General features: G+C 35.9%; 1 protein-coding gene and 1 long non-coding RNA gene across 5 annotated transcripts in view; one reads left to right on the top strand and one right to left on the bottom strand.

Annotated features, from left to right (window-relative positions):
• Nucleotides 1-19,297, bottom strand: part of NLGN1 (neuroligin 1) — a 276,854-nt gene that overhangs the window by 164,634 nt on the left and 92,923 nt on the right. For all 4 annotated transcript variants that reach the window (XM_090147721.1, XM_090147722.1, XM_090147723.1 and 1 more), the window contains one exon: nt 13,597-13,749. In XM_090147721.1, the coding sequence (XP_090003847.1) occupies nt 13,597-13,749 (153 nt within the window). The remainder of the gene's footprint in view (nt 1-13,596; nt 13,750-19,297) is intronic.
• Nucleotides 6,486-14,283, top strand: LOC149916667 (uncharacterized). The gene is made up of 4 exons (XR_016469781.1): nt 6,486-6,813; nt 8,942-9,078; nt 11,217-11,303; nt 14,172-14,283. It is a non-coding gene; the product is annotated as an uncharacterized LOC149916667 (long non-coding RNA).

Genomic DNA, 19,297 nt, shown 5'->3' with positions numbered 1-19,297 from the left:
AAAAAACTCTCAAGGGAAAGGAAAACAAAACTATTTATCAGTTGTATTCTTATAGAGGAATCCCCAAAGATGTCTTTAAAACAGCATACTGCATTCTGTAAGTTGTTAAGCACAGGACATCAAACCTGCTCTCTGCCACTGCTTCATTCCAAAGCATTTCAGTACTTGCATTTACTGAGAAGCTGCTATTAAAAGCACCTTCAATCTGCTTTATACATGTCAACTGCAGAAAGCTATTAGCTTTAATTGGCAATTTATTTTTTTTTTTTCCTTTTACTGCTTTTAAAGTATGATCAGGTTCCAAAAAGTAAGGTTTTAGAATTTTGCTAATGTACCCTAAGTGATGCATTCACCAATAGTGTAGGCAGTTTTCAGTGAAGAAACTGGTCTTCATCAACATATGCTTTTTCAATGTGTGTCAAGAAATGTAAAAAAAAATAGGTGGTCAGGAATTGTGAAATTCTGTGGAAGAGGAACAGAGAGAACTCAGAAGACACCTCCTGGCATGACAAAAACAAAGGAAAAAAATAGAATGCCACATAGGTCAGTGGTTGGCAGGCTGAACCTAAGTATTTGGCATCAAAGTACAATGAGCCTATGTTCATGAGTGTAGGTACACTTTACACTGGAATCCTTCCTAAGAGAAAAAGCAGAGTAAGATGGAGAGAAAAAATAGTCTTCCACTCACTGATAACTTTTGAGCAGTCTTTACAACTCAAAATCAAGAGTCCCTTTCCAGAAAACTCACATTCCAATTGAAAAAGCCCTAATAAGTAGACATAGATAATATGTAGATTGGAGTGGTTATTGTTTGACAGAAGAGCATAGTTTGGGGATTTTTTTGTTAGGTTTCTTTTTTTTGTGTGTGTGTGTGTGTCTAAGATTCCTTGTAATGGGTTATTAATTTTCACACAAGTTCAATCTATAGTTTAGAAAGGCTTAGAAAGATTGTCAGGAGTACAAAGATCAGATAGACAACGAGAGAACAATTTATTTGCCCCTGGTCATTCTTTTCCCAGGTTTTAAGATTACAGAATCACAATCCCAGGGTAGCAGGGACCTCTGCACATTTGGGCTACCATATCCTCTACTGAAGCATGGTCAGCTACAGCAGGTTACACAGGACTACATCCAGGTGGGGTTTGTGCACCTCTTTGAAATGGAGACTTCACAACCTGTCTGAGAAACCTGCTCCAGTGTTTGATCACCTCTAGAGTGAAAAAGGTTTTCCTTATTAGGATTTCCTGTATGTGTGCTGCTTGTCCTTGTGCTAGATACCACAGACATGAGTCTATCACCATCTTCTTTACTGCCTCCTGACAGCCATTTATACAGATTGGTTGAGAGATGATTGCAAGGCAGCCTCAGAGGGCTCAATGTTTCACAAGTAAAGATCCATGCCCTTCCAGCAACAGCTGGATGCCAGATGTGATACCTTAGGGCATCTCCCATGCTATTAGACACCTGTGTGAGCAACACAATCATCGCACCCAACACAGCACCCAGGCAAGGGTTAGGGGTTTAATGTTTACAGATTTTACTTTGAGTTCAACTTCTAACTGCTAGGGCTTGTTCATAAGTACAAACAGATGTCTGTCTGCATACAGAGGTGCCTTTTGTAAATGCTCCTAGTAAGTTCAGCTCAGGAAAATAACTTATTCAAGAGATTTTTTCCCAGAGACAGTGATCAGCAGTGCCAATCATTTTAATTTCCTGCAAAGATGCCCATTTTTCAAAAAATCTTCCTTATTTTATACAAACTCAAATTGAAGCCAGCGAAAACCAAACCCTCTCAGTATGCTTGTTTTCCTTTCTTCTGGTGTCCTGCATATCGCTTACTTGGCAATGGGAAGTTCAGAACCAAATTCTGGATGAATTTTTGCTGGGTTCTGCAACTTTGCAGGATGACTTTAACAACAACTAACTATTAGTGGACATTGATCGTCACAAGTAATTTTGTTTCTTTCAGAGTGAGATTGATTATCTTTACCTAACTCGTGCAGATCTCCAGGGAGGATATGCTGAGGAACCACACAGAATGTGATGAAAAACCTTTTAAAGGACTCAAAAGTTTTAGCAGCAAAAGACTAACTAAGCACTTGTGTAAATGAAAAGAGCACATCTCATGACAAAAGCTCTCCTCTGTGTAGCCAGGGAAAGGAACTTCATTTATCTATTTCAATCATCCAAATGCCAGTTTTCAATCATTAATGGGAAATAAACCTACTTAGTCCCATCTTTCCATTTTTTTTTTTCTTTTGAATGTTAGAAGAGAACCACACATGAGCAGAGGAAGACTCACATACTGCTAGTGCAATGGTGGTAGGCTACAAAGCTGATAGTGACAACAGGAATAAAAAGAAAACAAAGTACATGACTCAACCTCTCCTTGGAGCTCCAGAACAAGAACCTCCATCACAGGCATCAACAGAAACTGCTTCTCCTGTGGACACTGCATATTACTGCCTCTTTGGTAAAACACATGGTACTCTCTAATTGTGGCTGATCCTAGTAAGAATAGACAAGGTTCTACCTTTTGGGGTCTATCTTGTTTAATATCTTTATTGATGACCTAATGAGGGGATTGAGTGTACCCTCAGTAAGTTTGCAGATGACACCAAGTTGGGAGGTGGTGTTGATCTGCCTGAGGGTAGGGAGGCCCTTCAGAGGGACTTAGATGAGCTGGATCGCTGGGCTGGGGTGAATGGAATGAGGTTCAACAAGGCCAAGTGCCGGGTCCTGCACTTTGGCCACAACAACCCCATGCAGCGTTATAGGCTTGGGGACGAGTGGCTGGATGACTGTGAAGTGGAAAGGGACCTGGGGGTGTTGGTCAATACTCGGCTGAACATGAGTCGATAGTGGCCCAGGTGGCCAAAAGGGCCAGCGGCATCCTGGCCTGCATTAGAAATAGTGTGGCCAGCAGGAGCAGGGAGGTGATCATCCCCTGTACTCAGCACTGGTGAGGCTGCACCTCGAGTGCTGTGTTCAGTTTTGGACCACTCACCACAAGAAAGACATTGAGGCTCTGGAGCGTGTCCAGAGAAGAGCAATGAAACTGGTGAGGGTTCTGGAGCACAAGTCTTATGAGGAGCGGCTGAGGGAGCTGGGATTGTTTAGTCTGGAGAAGAGAAGGCTCAGGGGAGACCTCATTGCACTGTACAACTTCCTGAAGCGAGGTTGTGGTGAAGAGGGGTTTCGCCTCTTCCCCCAGGCAACGAACAGGACCCGGGGAAATTGCCGCAAGCTGTACCAGAGGAGGTTTAGGTTAGACATAAGGACGAACTTTTTCTCTCATATGATGGTCAGGCACTGGAGTGGCTGCCCAGGGAGGTGGTGGAGTCGCCGTCCCTGCAGTGTTCAAGAGGCATCTGGATGAGGAGCTGCAAGATCTGGTTTAGTACTTGTGGTAGCAGTGGTAGTGAGAAGACGGTTAGACTAGATGATCTTATAGGTCGTTTCCAACCTTGTGATTCTATGATTCTATGATTCAAAGCTGAGGACCATCAAATGACAGCTGCTTGCAACTGCTTTGCAAGAGGTCTTGTTCTGTGATAACCTGGAATTTGGAGTGGTCACATGACAACATTGTCTGAAAAAATGTGTCCTTAAGATTATCCAGATTATTTCTAACTGTTGGCTGCATCTTTGATAAACTATAGCCATATAATGCTATTTTTTCATTTCTGTATATCTAAAGAGGAAAAAAAAAAATTAAATTGAGCATTTATTATGATTACTACTTCTTCAAAATACAGTTCCACTACACTAAGTATCTTCCTGTTTGTAAATTTGTTTGCCCACAGTACTCTCAAAAGAAGCTTATCAACAAAAACATCTGCTGCCATCACTGAATTTGAACCTGAGATCAAAACACTCCCTATGATCCATCTATAAAAGGAAACCATCCAAAATCTGCATGGAACTTTCAGAGGATGAAGAAATAATACGTGCCCATACAGAGGGAAAGAAAAAAAAAAAGCACGCATTATTTTGAAGGTCTTTAAAAATGCAGTCTTAAATATCACGTTCTGATTGTTACTTCCATAGCATTCAGCTTAGAGACAACAGCAAAACTGAATTCTGCAATTGATGGAAAATGCAGGTAGAACCTTGCTGTCTATCAGTAACACATAAAACATTTTCAGCTGGAGAAAACTCACATCAGAAAATAACTATATTAGCAACATGAAAGCAAGTAAATTCTTTTTCTTTCCTTTTCTATCAAGAAGAAAAAAATAGGAAATAGTGAGCACTTTTCCATTTTCAGTTCTCTTTTAAATATAAATATAATTTTTGTTTTTATAATAAAAAACAATATCTAGCATTATGCATCCAAATAGCTATTCATTATGACAAAACGAAAAACTCAGAGATTAACTTGTTTGTAAGCTTGGAACACTCAGGATGTACAGGTCTACGAAGTGTTAAAAGACAAAGTTTTAAATTACCAGAAAGAAATGGTGAAAAGAATGTTAATATTCTTTTTATTGTGAACATTTCCCTTTCAGTCTCCCATAAATTAGCTTTCCTAGTTAAGGGCTGCATAAAAGGAAAAGGAAAATATTTAGAGAATTTTTTTGAAGAGGCATGTAATAATAAAGTGAGTAATTATAATAGCATTAGGACACTCAAGAGTGTATTTTACAGGGTCATTAATATGGTTCATGGGTAGCTGAAAGCACATGGCCTTTGGCCTCATGCCTCACAACACACATGGGGCACACATTAATGGCTCTGTAAAGCACACCCTATTGTGTCTCACTGCTTTAATAAAGCCTTGCAGATGAAATGCAAAACCATTTTCAGTTGAGTCAGAGTACTTTGCTGACGTTGAAAGGGAAATTACAGCTACAGAAGCAAATCAACTCATGTGCAATACATTATACCAGCAAGAAGAGATGGAAACAAATTTTTGGGGAAAGAATTTAATTTACCCATATGTTTCTTGTTGAAATCAGTGAGAAGATACCAATTAAAGTTCACCAACTCCATGGAACATTAGAACCTAAGTAACAAAAACAAGCTGGGGAGATCCTTGCCTTTTCTTTTTTAAACTTTGGATCTATATGGTACTATGCCTCCTCTATTTCTATTTCATACTGAGTATTTCATTATCACTTAATGAAAAACAAAACAACCTAAAAAATTTTGACAGCATACCTGCGGCAACGTAAAATCACTCAACCAGAATCCTGATGAAAAGTGCTGAGAAGGTGAACAGATCATGATGAATGTGGGAGATTTCATGAAATCAAACATTCAACAGCTAACAGAAATGTACAGTAAGGAATCATTTTCAAAATCAGTGGAATTCTTGAACACATAGTGAGTATCTCAGACAAAGACTGTTCACCATTTTTATTCTATTACATTAGAATCCAGGCACATAAAACGTGAAATATTACTGCAGAGTAATGAAAAAGCCCAAGTATAACTTCTGTCTTACTTCTCATTCTTGAGCCATGATAGACACCCTGAAACATGCAGCAGATATTTCAAACATTTAGAAAAGATACATCATCTTACTTTTTTCCAAACTGCTTAGTTTGCAAAATGTACAAAACAAGAGATACTGAAAATATTTCTACAAAGACATCAATAACTATTGTTTATATTTGGTTGAAGGTAATTATTGTACTTCGCATAAAAAGGGATATTTATCAATCAATATTCATCATTTACCCAGTCTTTTGTAGGACTTCATCTAGCAGTTTGCCATGAAACACGCATATTCAAATTCAATATTCACAAAATAATAAACATTTTTCAATATATCAGGAAGTGTAAGCAAACAGCATACCAAACAATGCAGTCTTCTATATATTCAGTTTGGAAAGTAATGCAGGTTGCTATATTTTAATGTACATTCTTCTGTGTTAGCAGAGGTAGTTATCTGCACACGGATCCCACTAGATTGAAGAATCTATGACCTGTACTGCTGCCAAGAGTTTTGGACCTTCTAAATCTATTGTTCACATTACAATATAGAGCCATTAGAAAGTTCTGTGACAACTTTAGAATACAGAGCTTGCTCAATTGATTCAAAAAGTATCATGAGGTATTACAGCAAAGAAGCATCAAATCAGTATTTGAGCTAGCACCTCCAATTGTAAACTACATCACACATGCAGAAAACATAAAATTTGAGCAGTATTATGCATTTCAATAGGTTGAAAAACGTGAACAACATTTTCAGTCAAGAACCTTGTTTCCTTGTTATGTTATCCATTGCTTCCAAGGATCAGAAGTATACCAAACTGCTTCATTTAAACATCAGAAAAGTCGTGACTATTTCACATACATAATAAAATACAATGAAATGGGGATTCAAAAATATGCTTTCTGTGCTAACTGTGCTATATCTGGGAGGAGATATAATCTACATGCTGAGGTATAGCATATTTCTTAATGTTACATTATTATGATCTTAATAACTTCTTAATCTTTCTGCCTTGGTTGAAAATCAGAAGATTATTTCAGTGTTGGAATGCTCTGTGGTGAGATCACACTGCACTGAAGTCCTAATTTATTCCCACTTCTTGGCTTGCAGAACCTTTCCTGGGAAGTGTGGCATACTGGAAAATTCTGTTTGTTTTTGGGGACAGGGCCAATTTTGGTGCCCTAACAGGTCTCTCATCACAAGTCAGCCAAAGGCTTAGGATGCTGTCTAGAAGATAACACATTTTGAATACACGAAACATTTGTAATACTGTAGATGAGAAGTTATGCACAGGGATAAATGACAGTGTAAAAGTAATTTGGTCAAATATTACTTAGAGGAAAGTGCAGGTAACTGCACATAACTAGATGGTAAGAATTACAAACTTCATGTAGAATAATAGGGTCAAAAATTTCAATTTTTTTTTTTTCCTGAGGCAGTAAGATTTCCATAACTTGTCTTCAATGAGCACTTTCTCTTTCCTATTTCACAACTTGAAGTTTATTATGAGTTCAAAGATTAATCTGGCAAAACTGAAATATTTTTATTAAATGAATTAATATTGATCAAGGGAACTTATCTTACTAAAAACCAATTTCTCCTTACAGCAATGACACAAACTGTTCTTATACCAAAACAAATAGTTTTTAAGTTTGTTTTTTGTTATTTTTTGTTTACCAAAAAAGAAGCCTAATGATAAACATTAGAACAAACCTGTTAGTTAAAAGGTACCTGTACCAAGACAGAAACCTATACAGTGGCAAACAAAATAATGTCTTTGTGCCCTGAAAAATAAAGAAGTGAGTATATATTCATCTATCTAAGCAGACGGATAATGTCAATTTGTTGTGCTAGAAAAAGCACAAATAGAAAAGATATGGTTTATTTTAAAAGTGCACTATATATTCAGGGTTCCCATTTCATAAATATCTTGCATGCTGTGCACTGCAGTTGACCCTTTAAATGTATCTAGTCAATAACCTATTGTTTACTTCAAGTTCATTTTGTCATTTTGATGGTACAGATTCAAGTGTGGCAATCTTCCTTTCTCTGCTTCACTGCATACATGACTCCCTTTGGCTGATACCAGCTCACAAAAAAGCCACTAAAATGTCATTAATTAGAGCTGGTTTGAGATCCAAATGCTAATTCTATTAGCAGATCTATGAAATTAGGACACTGTAGATCTAGATGAGTTGTGCTTGGGCCTCCTAGAATCTGTGCTGACCTGAGGTTACCTACTATATTAAATAAGAATTGTCTAATACATTTTTAGAATGCTACGTGTAAATCAGACCGTGTGAAGGATGTCACCAGAGGGAATAGAAAGCTGCAGCACGCTTTTTATCTTAGCCTGTTCTATTTATCCAGTATTAAATTCATCTGGAGTGCTTCATATGAAGAAACAGCTATGCTCAGGGATACGGTGGGGTCAGATAAGACCTTCTGGACAAGTTCCCTTCTGTGTCACCTCAAAATGATAAAATTTCATTTATGAACAAGTTAATATTTTTATATCTAATAGAAACTTGTTATGAAGCTGTCAAGGGTCCCCAAAAGTATTTATGAATCACATTCTCTGTATGTTCATCCAATTCAGAAAACTTAAATGAATGATTTTCAACGGCACATTTTCATGTGCTTTGCTATTAATTTTCCATCTTTACTTTCAGTGTAATGTACTTTTAATTAGGCAATAATATATAATTTTCAATTCATCTATCATTTCTGCTCAAATATATTAGTAAAGAGAGACTAGAAAAAGGCTCATCAGAGACCTCTTCGTGGTAAAGAAAAGCTGGAAGGAAATGCCATCTCCTGATAGTATCTTTAAGGTTTCATAAAAAGGTAATGGATGTGCTTGTCACAGTCACTAATGATCAAACATTTTCCCATTTTACTGGATATTAAATCGTGAACTACTAAAGGAAAGTTTCATAGTCTAAGCGATGCAGCCAAATAATCTCAGCTTTTTTTTTTTTTTTTCTCCCTCTTATGTCTAACTAACACAAACCTTATTCTACTGTTACATAAACTGAACAGTTACTACAATGTGGATAGGTGAGGAGGCTTATTTTTGAGGGGCAAGACAGTTCACCAGATTGCAGAACAGGCGATGAATTATACAGGCAAAAATACCTAAATGACACAGGGTGCTAGTTAGTATCTTTATGAAGACTGTTCTCATTTGCCATGAAGCAATTTTTGAAAAGGTTATGTCTAAAGTTAATAGATATATTTGAAAGCATCTATTGAGCGTATTGAAAACATATTTGAAAGACATCTTCGTTTAATATTTTCAGTACTATTACCATGATAGAAAAGGCAAGGCAAGAAAAAAACAAAAGCAAAACATTTTCTGATGGAAATAATACTCAGTAAATGATTACCCAAAAAGAAAAAAAAAAGAATCAAACAGTTTAAGAAATTAGATTAACACAGAATAAATCAGATCTAATTTGAAAACACTGAAATAATTTAGTTTTCTATTCTGCTTAGGAAAGAAAATAAAAAGAAAACAAGAGAATGTCCTCCAGTCAATCACAGTGGAACTAGACTCCTGAAATCACGGAATCATTTGAGTTGGAAGGGACATGCAAAGGTCAGCTAGTCCAACTTCCCTGATAAATGGCCAGGTACTTCAAAATTGCTCTGATTTTTTTTGCTATGTGCGCTCATCCCTACATTTGATCCTGCAAATGGTCAAATAAGTAGTTCTTCAACCCATGGGTAATGGCAGAAATGCAGGGCCTTGGACAAATTGCCCAACACTTACTGCAGAGCTGTCTTGTATTTCACGTCACTCTTTTTCCGATAACATATTACTGGTTGGCTGTATTATGTGAGGAGCAAAATATATTTTCAAGCCTATTTTCCAAACACATGTATTCTAACATACAGCAACAAATAATGTTAAAGCATAATAAGACTCATCCTCCGTTCACTTCATTGTTCACAAAGCTCTTGCAGTTGCTAACAAAAGTAAGAAACAACTTTCGCTGCAGTGTTTTTGCTTTGCTTTCCTTTGCTTCAGTATTTTATTTTACATGACTGCTTCAGCCCACCATAGCCATCTGACACAACAAACTATTGAAAAATTGAAGTTTAGGCTGAAGAACACAATAGGACTCTAAGAATAGCTCCTGTCAAAAGCTCTGTGCATAAGCAACAATTTTCTTGTTGTATTGCTTCAAACTGTGGGCAAACCAGGCTTTTCTGTATCAGAAGCACTGTACTTATGAGTCTCATTGATTTAAGTTCAATTATTGGCAAAATAAGGAATTAATATTTATAAGGATACCAGGCCTCTCAAACACAGTGCTACAGTAAAAGCGCAAATAATTACAAACTGTCATTAAAAGTAAAAAATGGCCAAAAAAAAACCCTGGAATGACAGCTCACTGTTTCTGTGGGAAAAACCATTGCCTCATGAAGAGGAAAAAATTGGGAAATTTAAAGCAGTGGTTTACTTAAAGATTCCTCTGAATTATTCTTCCATCACTCAATTCAGTTTAATCGTGAACTACATTAAAAATGTTTTTCTTTCAGATCGATTAAACTCCAATGGCCAAAAGATAATCAAAAGCAAGACATAGAAATTAATAAAATGAATAAATGTATATTCAGTTGGCATAAATCAGTTTACAACTTTCTCTTTCCTCTTGGAAACTTAAACTAAAGGGGAAGAAGCCAATGCTGGCTTCTCCTTTTCAAAAGAAAGAACATAGAAAACAGCACTGGGGGTATTAAATCCATCTATCATGATCTTTGCCTGGATGTTAAATAAACTCTTTTTATAATCCCTTTACGTTTCTTTTATGAAATTTAAATAAAAAGCTCCTGCCTTTTTACCAGCTGAAGATATTTTAGATAAACATTTGAGAACTTAATTTAGTTGAGTTCAAAACCCAAATTTATCTTCCAATCTGTCTTTTCATAAAAATAAGCTATAAAACTATAAAAATTTGTCTGCACCTACTTCTGTGCTGTCCTTCAAGGACATCAGACTACTCACTAGAAAAGATTGCTTGCACAAGACTCGCATTTAAAAAGATTGTAAAGAAGATATAAATAGTCTGTCTCCAACGGTTTCTTATTCAGTAGTCCCCAAGTTTCCAGGGCAAACAATTCTCTACTCCATCTCATCAATATCTAAGGAAAGATTCTAACAGACTTTCATTCTCAGACTTCCTTCAGACAAAGACAAAATTGGGTCAGAGAACTCTCAGGGTTTTTGTTTGGTTTTTAAATGCACTTGCTCCACACTTCAATTTTTATTATTATCTTTACCAAAGACATTCCACTTCTAAGCATTCTAAAATTTTAGACAGAAGCAAATCTTGCATCTCTATAAAATGTACTGCCTCAAGCAGATTAATCTACAGGACAAAGATTGTTTCAGCTCAGAATAACAAGAAAATACTCTGAACTGTACCAAGACTGCCTGCTATGGACTTAATAACAATAATGAAAAGAATCCAATATAATAGCATATCCTCCCTTCCCATCACTATCAGTTCGGACAAAAACTCTAAACATTTCTTTAACTGGATTTCTTGTTAAGAAATGTCACAGGGAGAACCCTGGTTAAACCAATGGCAGAACTCCTAAGACACACATGGATCATCTGTATTAAGATATTCATCCACAAAGACTGATAGAAGAAACCCAGACATGAGAAATGGGAAGATAGTCCCTAAATCTTCTCCTGAGGAGAAAGAATCTCTATATTACCTTTCAAAGAAAGTATCCTTATATTATTTTCCCCGTACAGCCAGGCATTTTACACAGCAATGAAGTGACATCTAGTCTTCGCACAAGCAATGGACAGAGAAGCTAAATCTTATGGGATGTGAGTCAGGTAAGGGAAGCTGAGAATTTGTCAGCTATGCATTTGTAAGAGCATGTCTTTTTTAATGCCACTGAAAGGAGTAATATTCTGCTGTCCCATTATGGACAATTGTTTCTGTACACTGATAAGTACAAGTTTGAAAACAGAAAAAGCTGATATCTTGTATGATTACACAATTGTCTAAACACTAAGAAATATAAAGAAACCTGGAAAAAAATGCAAACTGTGCAAATTTTATTTTTTTTGATTGCTAGCATGTTTCTACGCTGCCTATGTAGAGATGTGTAACCATTATTTATTGTATACCTGGTAGATGGCATTGTACTGGAAACAAAATACCCGACTAACTTTTATATATAGTTAATAAATACATTTATTTTACTAAGAAAACACTACAAACTTGATAAAGGATTATTTTAGTTGGTTTGAAAGTAATCTTAAGTACACATTCCAATCACCAGATTCTGGTGTGAGTTTTAGAGGTTTTACTGCAATAGGTCCCACTTGAAAGAAAATTAACACTCTGCTCCTTGAAAGCTCTGTAAAGAACACAAAGTTCAAAGAAGCACAAAGCACGAACACAAATGGAAACCTCCCAGGCTCAGTAAGATGTTAGTAGTGGGTTACCTCAGGGATCAGTTTTAAAATTCCAAAAGGAAAAGCCATTACATTTAACGAAGAAATTTTCATCTTTCAAGCAATGAGCACTTTCAAACACTGCAATTACAAGTAAATTTAGGAATCAGACTACATAATTTAGTAAATAAAAATAAACAATTCCTTCAGATGATGGCTACTATATTACTGAACAGAGTACCCTTCTGGTATAAAGTACAGATAAATGTTTGAAATATGAAGGACAAGTGCACTTGTTTGTTTATAGTCACAGATTACAGACCAATAACCACAGCACTAATATATGCCTAAGGACCCAAAGTAAACTGGAAGACAAACATGCAAAATATTAGTATTTTCTTCCTTAAAGAAGTACATCACAAATGAAACCTCCAACCAGATGCTAAGGAGATAAGTCCAGCAACAAACAATCATCTTTCTGACTGTTCTGGAATATATTCCATCCTTTGTAAAAGGCAACTTCCATAGATTAGGTCTTCAAAATCTAAGTCAAAATCCATTCCCAATTAAAAAAGAACTGTTTTCAGATACAATACAAATGGCACCACTGGAGATAAATTACAGAGGTGATGAAGCAGAAAAAAATAATAATCAATTATTATGCTAATTGATTTCAAAACAGAAAGAAACAAAGTGTTGATGAAATAAAATGTCCATACAAAAGAAAAACAGAGTAGCAGACCTTGCTGTTGCCCACAAACTGAAAATAGAGTTCACTGATCTTCAGAATAATCAACTTGCTGCTCTGAATGACACCTGGCTTATCAAGCTACTTCAGATGTTACAGGGAACACTTATTTACAAATACAAGGTAAATTACTGCATTATTGCAAAATTACTGTTCTGACTTTCAAAATATCTGAGAATTGAAATCCTACCTGCAGGAGCCTTAGCAAGTAACATTGCAGTAGAACACGCAGAACAAAACAAACAATCATATCACTGTCACAAGACCTATCAGACTTTTATCATACCTGTGACTATGGTGAACAAATAAGAAAGTATATTTTTTAGAAATACAACCAACCAGAGACATACCAGTCAAGTCTACCAGTATCATCAGCATATCCTATTCACCATGTTTGAAACAATCAGAAGTAACTCTATTCACTCTATAATTTGGTTTAGAAAAGAAATATTGGAGATATTTAAATTCTAACCACAATTCGTTTCAAAACCACAAACAGAGCTCAAAACAAATAGGTATAAAGTATAACTCTTACAAAATAATATTTTTATAAAGTTCTTAGTTTTTTCAAAGCATGAAAAAATTTGGTAATCAAAACTTAATCACTTCCAACAGAAAACATTATTGTCTATGACTTAACTTATATATATGTATATACAATTCACCTATCTATGAATTAAAGCATTGCCACTATTCACAGAAAACAAGAGCTGGTCTGAACAGCTCAGCAATGGAAACACCTGCTTGATATCACTAAATGCAAACCAAACAACACAAATAATACTTGCAATGCTGTTTATCTCATCCTCAGAGTAAAAAATCTTTTTTTTTCTTTTTGACAAATTTGTAAACCAAAGAAAACAGTATCAGTAATCTTTTTCTTTCTTTCCTTTTTTTTTTTTTTTGAAGAGTACCTCATGTATAACACGAATCACATTACACTTATCAGGGACTAATGGAAAACTGAAAGCTTCTTACCAAGTACCCCAAGGCGATAGTTGACTGTGATGACTATCACATTCCCATAACTTGCTAGAACACTGCCATCATATAAATTTCCAGTGCCTTCCATGTAGGACCCTCCATGAATATACACCATCACAGGCTTAGGTCCCCCACTGTCCCGAATGTCTGGAAAAAATATTAAGACACATTTTATCTCAAGAAAGCGTCAAACAAGATGCATGCAATATTTACTTATTTATTTTTTTAGTGAGGTTATTTTTCTTGAAGTGTTTCTCAAGCAACATCTTGACATAAGAAAATGGGCAGGCAGCATAAGTGTTTCCTTGTGTCTTGGAAACTTACAACTAGAGTTCATATTTTTGAAACACTTATTGGCATCAGTAAAGCAGAAAGGGATTGAAAATGGTAACACTTGCTCAAATGCAATGGGACTGTGGTCTGATTGTGTTCCTGCTGAATTAGATGTAAAATATATATTAATGCCACTACGAGCACATTTCTGCATAGCCTGAACACTTTTTGTTTTTGTTTTTTAATGAGGACATTGATTTGGGTATCATTTCACCCTCAAATTGTGTGATTTTCAGATAGATGCATCTACTCAGGACAACATCTTGAATATCTGAAAACGTGGATCATCACTGCTTCTTGTGAGGACTGCTCTTAAGAACCAACTTAAAGAAATTGTTAATTGAGGACTGGTGGAATAACATTTGCTTTTAAAAGTTTATTTTTCTTTGATTGGAAAGAAAAAAAACTCAAATGCAACCTTATAGTTTTCATTTATCTGGATTAAATTGTATTTTGAGCTAATTTACTAGCTAAGTCTTTCCCCACATCTAACATAAACTTTAATATTCCATTCTAACAGTCCTTAAAAATAAAGGCAATAACAAGAGAGCAGATGAAAACTTCCCAATGAGGAACTGCAGTGCATATTCTGGTTCAAATATGTTTCTGTCATTACGAGAGCATTCAAGTGAATTCCCTGATTACTCACTTCAGCATCGGAAAAAATCTCAAATGTATTGTTGATTCCTTCAATTTGGATGAATCTTATTTAAGATTCTACTAGGTAAGATCACTCTAGACTTACAGGAATTGTTCTGAAGCACTGTAAGGATGACTAGGGAAGGACAGTTAAACTAAAAGCCACGCTTTTAAAATTTGCTGGAAAAGATCAGCACAGACGTGTCTCTTTATACAAAGCCAGGTGCTACTATTATTTTGATATTGATTGTAATTTGAAGAAAAATGACAGAATGGTCAAGATCAGAAATTGGATCTTCAATATTTGAAGTATTAGAACAATCATTTATCCAAGACCAAAACGATGATGAAATTGCTTATATTGCTTTCGTCATCCAAGCATACAGGTAGGGCCCTCCAACAAGCAATTTTCAGACTGCAGTGCTAAGGAGTTACTTCTCTTCAGTGTCCATAGGATAGAACTGTAAGCTCCCGATGTTTAAAATCTACACCAAGGAAGAAATATTTTGAAATTCCCACACTGTTTTCAGTAGATGGCATGCTCATAGCCTGTGCCTTTTTTTTTTTTAATTATTGCTATTATTTGGTACAGCTATGGAAGTAATAATAAATTATTAATCTGAAATCATTGTCTGACTGTTCCCAGCAGAAACTGTACACACTTAATTGTATGCTTGGTGGTAGCACAGGGGGAGACTGTCTCGGAATTCTTCTTTAATTAAAATTACATAGAATTACAGAGCACCAACTGTGAACGGTAATGAAATGTTGGTAGCACTGGTCTGTTTATCTGGGGAACAATACTGGGATATTTAAAAAAGAATGGGTGTCTTTCTTCTGAGAAAAGCACGCAGTCATGACTAAAATCAGACAAAATTTACTCTGAGTAAATTCTGCCTGTGCCATATTTTTGTTATCCTGTTACTACTATGTTTGTAAACATTACAGGCAGATAAAGAAAGGCTAATTTTCAACTCAAAGAGATCACTGCAGTTCTTTGTGCTCACGTTGTTCAGTAGTGGATTCTGCTAACCACAGTTACATTTTCTCACACACATTAATAATAGATGCTCGTGGAATTAGATGAGCAGTTATTCATGGAAGAAGCTTGCTGTAAACAGGCCTAAATAACTGGGGCACAAATGTGATATTTCATCCAAGAAATGTAGATTTAGATACAATTTAATTTAGTTGTGGACAGTACATTTTATAAAGTGCTGCTTTAAACAAGACACACAAGTAATTTAGAGACACATAGTGGTAGCACTGTCCAAGACGCTTCTCAAATTCAACTCTTCTGTTTTTATTCACACAGAAGATAAGTTTTGATTGCAATGATTTGTTTGGCTTTAAAGTGCTAGTTTATAAAACATATAAGTAGGTCTTACGATATTGCTGTGAATGATCTTATTTATATGCTGTATACATTAACTTTCTTATTATGATTTCCATCATCTCTCCTCTGTACCTTCCTAATGTTTGTTGCAACTGCTTTTTATGCCAGCTCTTAATTACATTGCAGGCAATTTAGGAATGGGGCTATTCTTTATTCTGTGTTTGTTATATCACACAACAGGGAACTGGGTCTGACTGTGAATATTGGCCACTATTGTCATATATAACAAAACATAATTACACATTCAGTCATTTGAAGCTCATGTGAGTTGGCCACATGACTTAAGTATAATTTGCAGAAAATAATCAAAACAGGGAAGGAAGAAATCTCACTGGGATACAACTCACAACAACAAGCAGTTTACTGTAGATGTCACGAGCAGTATTTGCTAAATGAAAAGTTGGAATTTTCTAAAAAAAAATTCATTTCTAAATAAAAACTGTGAAATTGTGATGCAGATTTTCCTCTTTTTTGGAACCTGAAATAACACCGAAGCAGTGGATGACTTTTAGGTAGGTTACTGTAAAACCTATATATTCCTCACACTGATCACAGTCAGATAAAAGTGGTGCACTTTCACAAACATTTTTCCTAAAAGATTTAATGGAGCATAGTACCAATCAGTGCAATACCTCTGATTGTTTAAAAGCCTATTGAAATTATGCGGTCTTGCAGTTCAAATCCATCAAATGCCTCATAGATGCATGCTATAAATTAGCAAGTGCCCTTATCAGTACTAATATGTAAAAGTACAATTAATATTATATTTTAAACCTGTGATATTAACTAGGTGGCCTGAGACTGCTAAAATATCTGTTGAACTTCTGGTGAGAATGCAATGAAGTTTCAGCCATACTTCATGTATTAAAAGACTGCCTCTACCCATCAAATTTGAGTTAAATATGAATAACTCTTTTTCTTTCATTTGTTTTTGTATCTGTGAAACCAAAGGATCATTTGGGGTACCCTGGAATGCCTAATTACACTTGCCTGAAAGAAAGGGATTTGAGATCCTGATGGAGGTCTATTAAAAATATATTTCTTTTGCAAGGTAAAAAAAAAAGGGATGGAATTTTTGAAGGCTGCTACAGGTATGCAACTGGAGCATGTTCAAATTACAGTGGGATCTCAATGGCCAGCTAAGCAGCAATTTTAAGCTGTTAAAGGATGGCTAGAAATGCAAAAGCTGAGGCTCTTCACTGTACAAGCAATACTCAACACTGATAAAAATATAGCAGAGCCCCAAAGAGGTCCTTAAACTGAAGGTCTGTCAAAATTTTTACTATGCTTTTTTTCAACTGTTAATAATATCACTGCATTCATCGTCTGAATTGATCTTCTCTGTGTAAGTGGAAAATAACATTGCCAAAATTTAATATGCAAATAACATGAGAATCTGTACATAGGAGTCGGAATTTGTGCTACTCCTGCCTGGATGGAACTCATTAGAGGCTGTAATTATAGTTGGAACTTGTGGTTGCTTTGTGAGGTAAATGAACGTGTTCTGCTGTTCACTGATTTCTAGAGGTCCAAAAATTACAACTAGAGCCAGAAGGAAAGATTGTTTCTCTCCCCATTTCTTACCATGACAGCTGAAAGCAGACAAAAAGCTAAACTTAGCAACCTACTCTATTTTAATACTAATAGAGCAATAGGATTTTCTGGAAAAGATCCTGATTTCTGAAATGCTTTCTTCTCCTGTGCCAGTGAAGCCACAGTCTGTTAAGCATATGAAGGAAATTGCAGATGGATTTTGCATCATTAGCAATTTAAAATTGAAGAGAGAATTTTGTTTTTGATTTAAAACATGCTCTGGACTAAGAACTTCCTTCATTCTATGAAGTTCAATGGCCCCTGTAAGGCAGAGCATCACACTAAATGATCAGAATGATCACAGTTACAGCCTGTGAACAAACAGCAACATCTGTTCCCAATCTGTCTCCTATTTCACAGGAGGGATTGGAACGGAGAAGGGAAGAATAGATGCATCTAGCAATTACACTGCAGCCTTCACTTCGAGGCATGCACTGACAGTTCCCTGCTTTGCTGTGGACATGGCATCTGCATTCTTCACAATGTCTGTATTCCTCACTTCTAAAAATGGAATAATAGCATTCCTCTATCTCAGAAGGATGTTGTGACAGTGAATACATTAAAAATTGAGATGCTCAGATAACACTGGGGACTAAATAAGGATCTAAGATTGACAGATTGATTTTCTAAGTAATGTGTGTATGACAGAATGGTGGATGAGAAGAATTCATTTGCGAGCAATCCTTCATGGATATTTAATACAGCACTAACTACTTAGAAGTCCAGTTGTGATCACTGAGTATGTAGTCTGATTAATAACTTGTGTTGCTGTATTAAGTCATGCTAGGAATTTTAGCATACAGGAAATAAGAGTGCATAAAGAGATTCTTTTTTCCTCCTGTAGCCATATTAAATTAAGTATTGCTTTATAAAAATTAAGACTGGTAGAAATATTTATTAACATTACCCAGATATTTTGCTTTTTAAACCAAACTTCACTTCTAGACTGTGTGCATGAATGAGGAAGGTGCTGTTTATTCAACAGCTGAATGACTTAAATTTTGCTTCTATGCTAGATACTGCTTACCTGAATGTCATCAGCAAATAGGGAAATCCACCACTGCTATAAAAATTCAAACATGCTCACTGGTTGCAGGGTCTTTCTGCCACTCATATTTTTGGTGCCTGCCCAGGTAATTCAATGTTTATTGAAAAACAGGTAAGCAATCCCATGGAAGGGTTAAACAAGAATGCTATCAGATTGGGAGAAAAAGGATATTCATGTAATTTGACTGTGCACACATTTCACATTGGTAAAATCTGAAAACACCTTCATTTTTTTAAACAGCAAATTCGCAGATCATTAGCTGGTAATGTGCACTGCTGCCTTTGGGTCTTTTAAAAACAAAAATGAAAAATGATCTAATTAAGCCTGGTCTACTGGTTGCAGCACATAGCAGAGATCCATGTTTGATTGCTGATTCCAGCACTTGTGCTGACAAGGTTTGGCCAGCAATACTGGTAGTGACTTGTGGCAGTTAGGAGTAGGATTATTGAACACTGTTTTAAAATGAAATCTTCTGATCAAACTTTGGTGCGTGAATGACACAACAGAATATTTTCCAGGCATTTAAGCCAAGGAGCTGTTATGAGAGATTTTTCATTGAGAAAGGCTTACAGCGAATGTAAGTGGGAGCTCTAAAATTCCTAAGTAATACAGAAACCATTCTGGCATTTTAGTAATCATTTGGACATCTGCTTATGTAGCTTGGATTCTGTGGCTATGTGAGACAG

The sequence above is a fragment of the Phasianus colchicus genome, chromosome 10, assembly GCF_987193195.1.
Source record: "Phasianus colchicus chromosome 10, bPhaCol1.hap1.1, whole genome shotgun sequence".
NCBI lineage: Eukaryota > Metazoa > Chordata > Aves > Galliformes > Phasianidae > Phasianus > Phasianus colchicus.
This window is presented reverse-complemented; position numbering and strand designations above follow the sequence as displayed.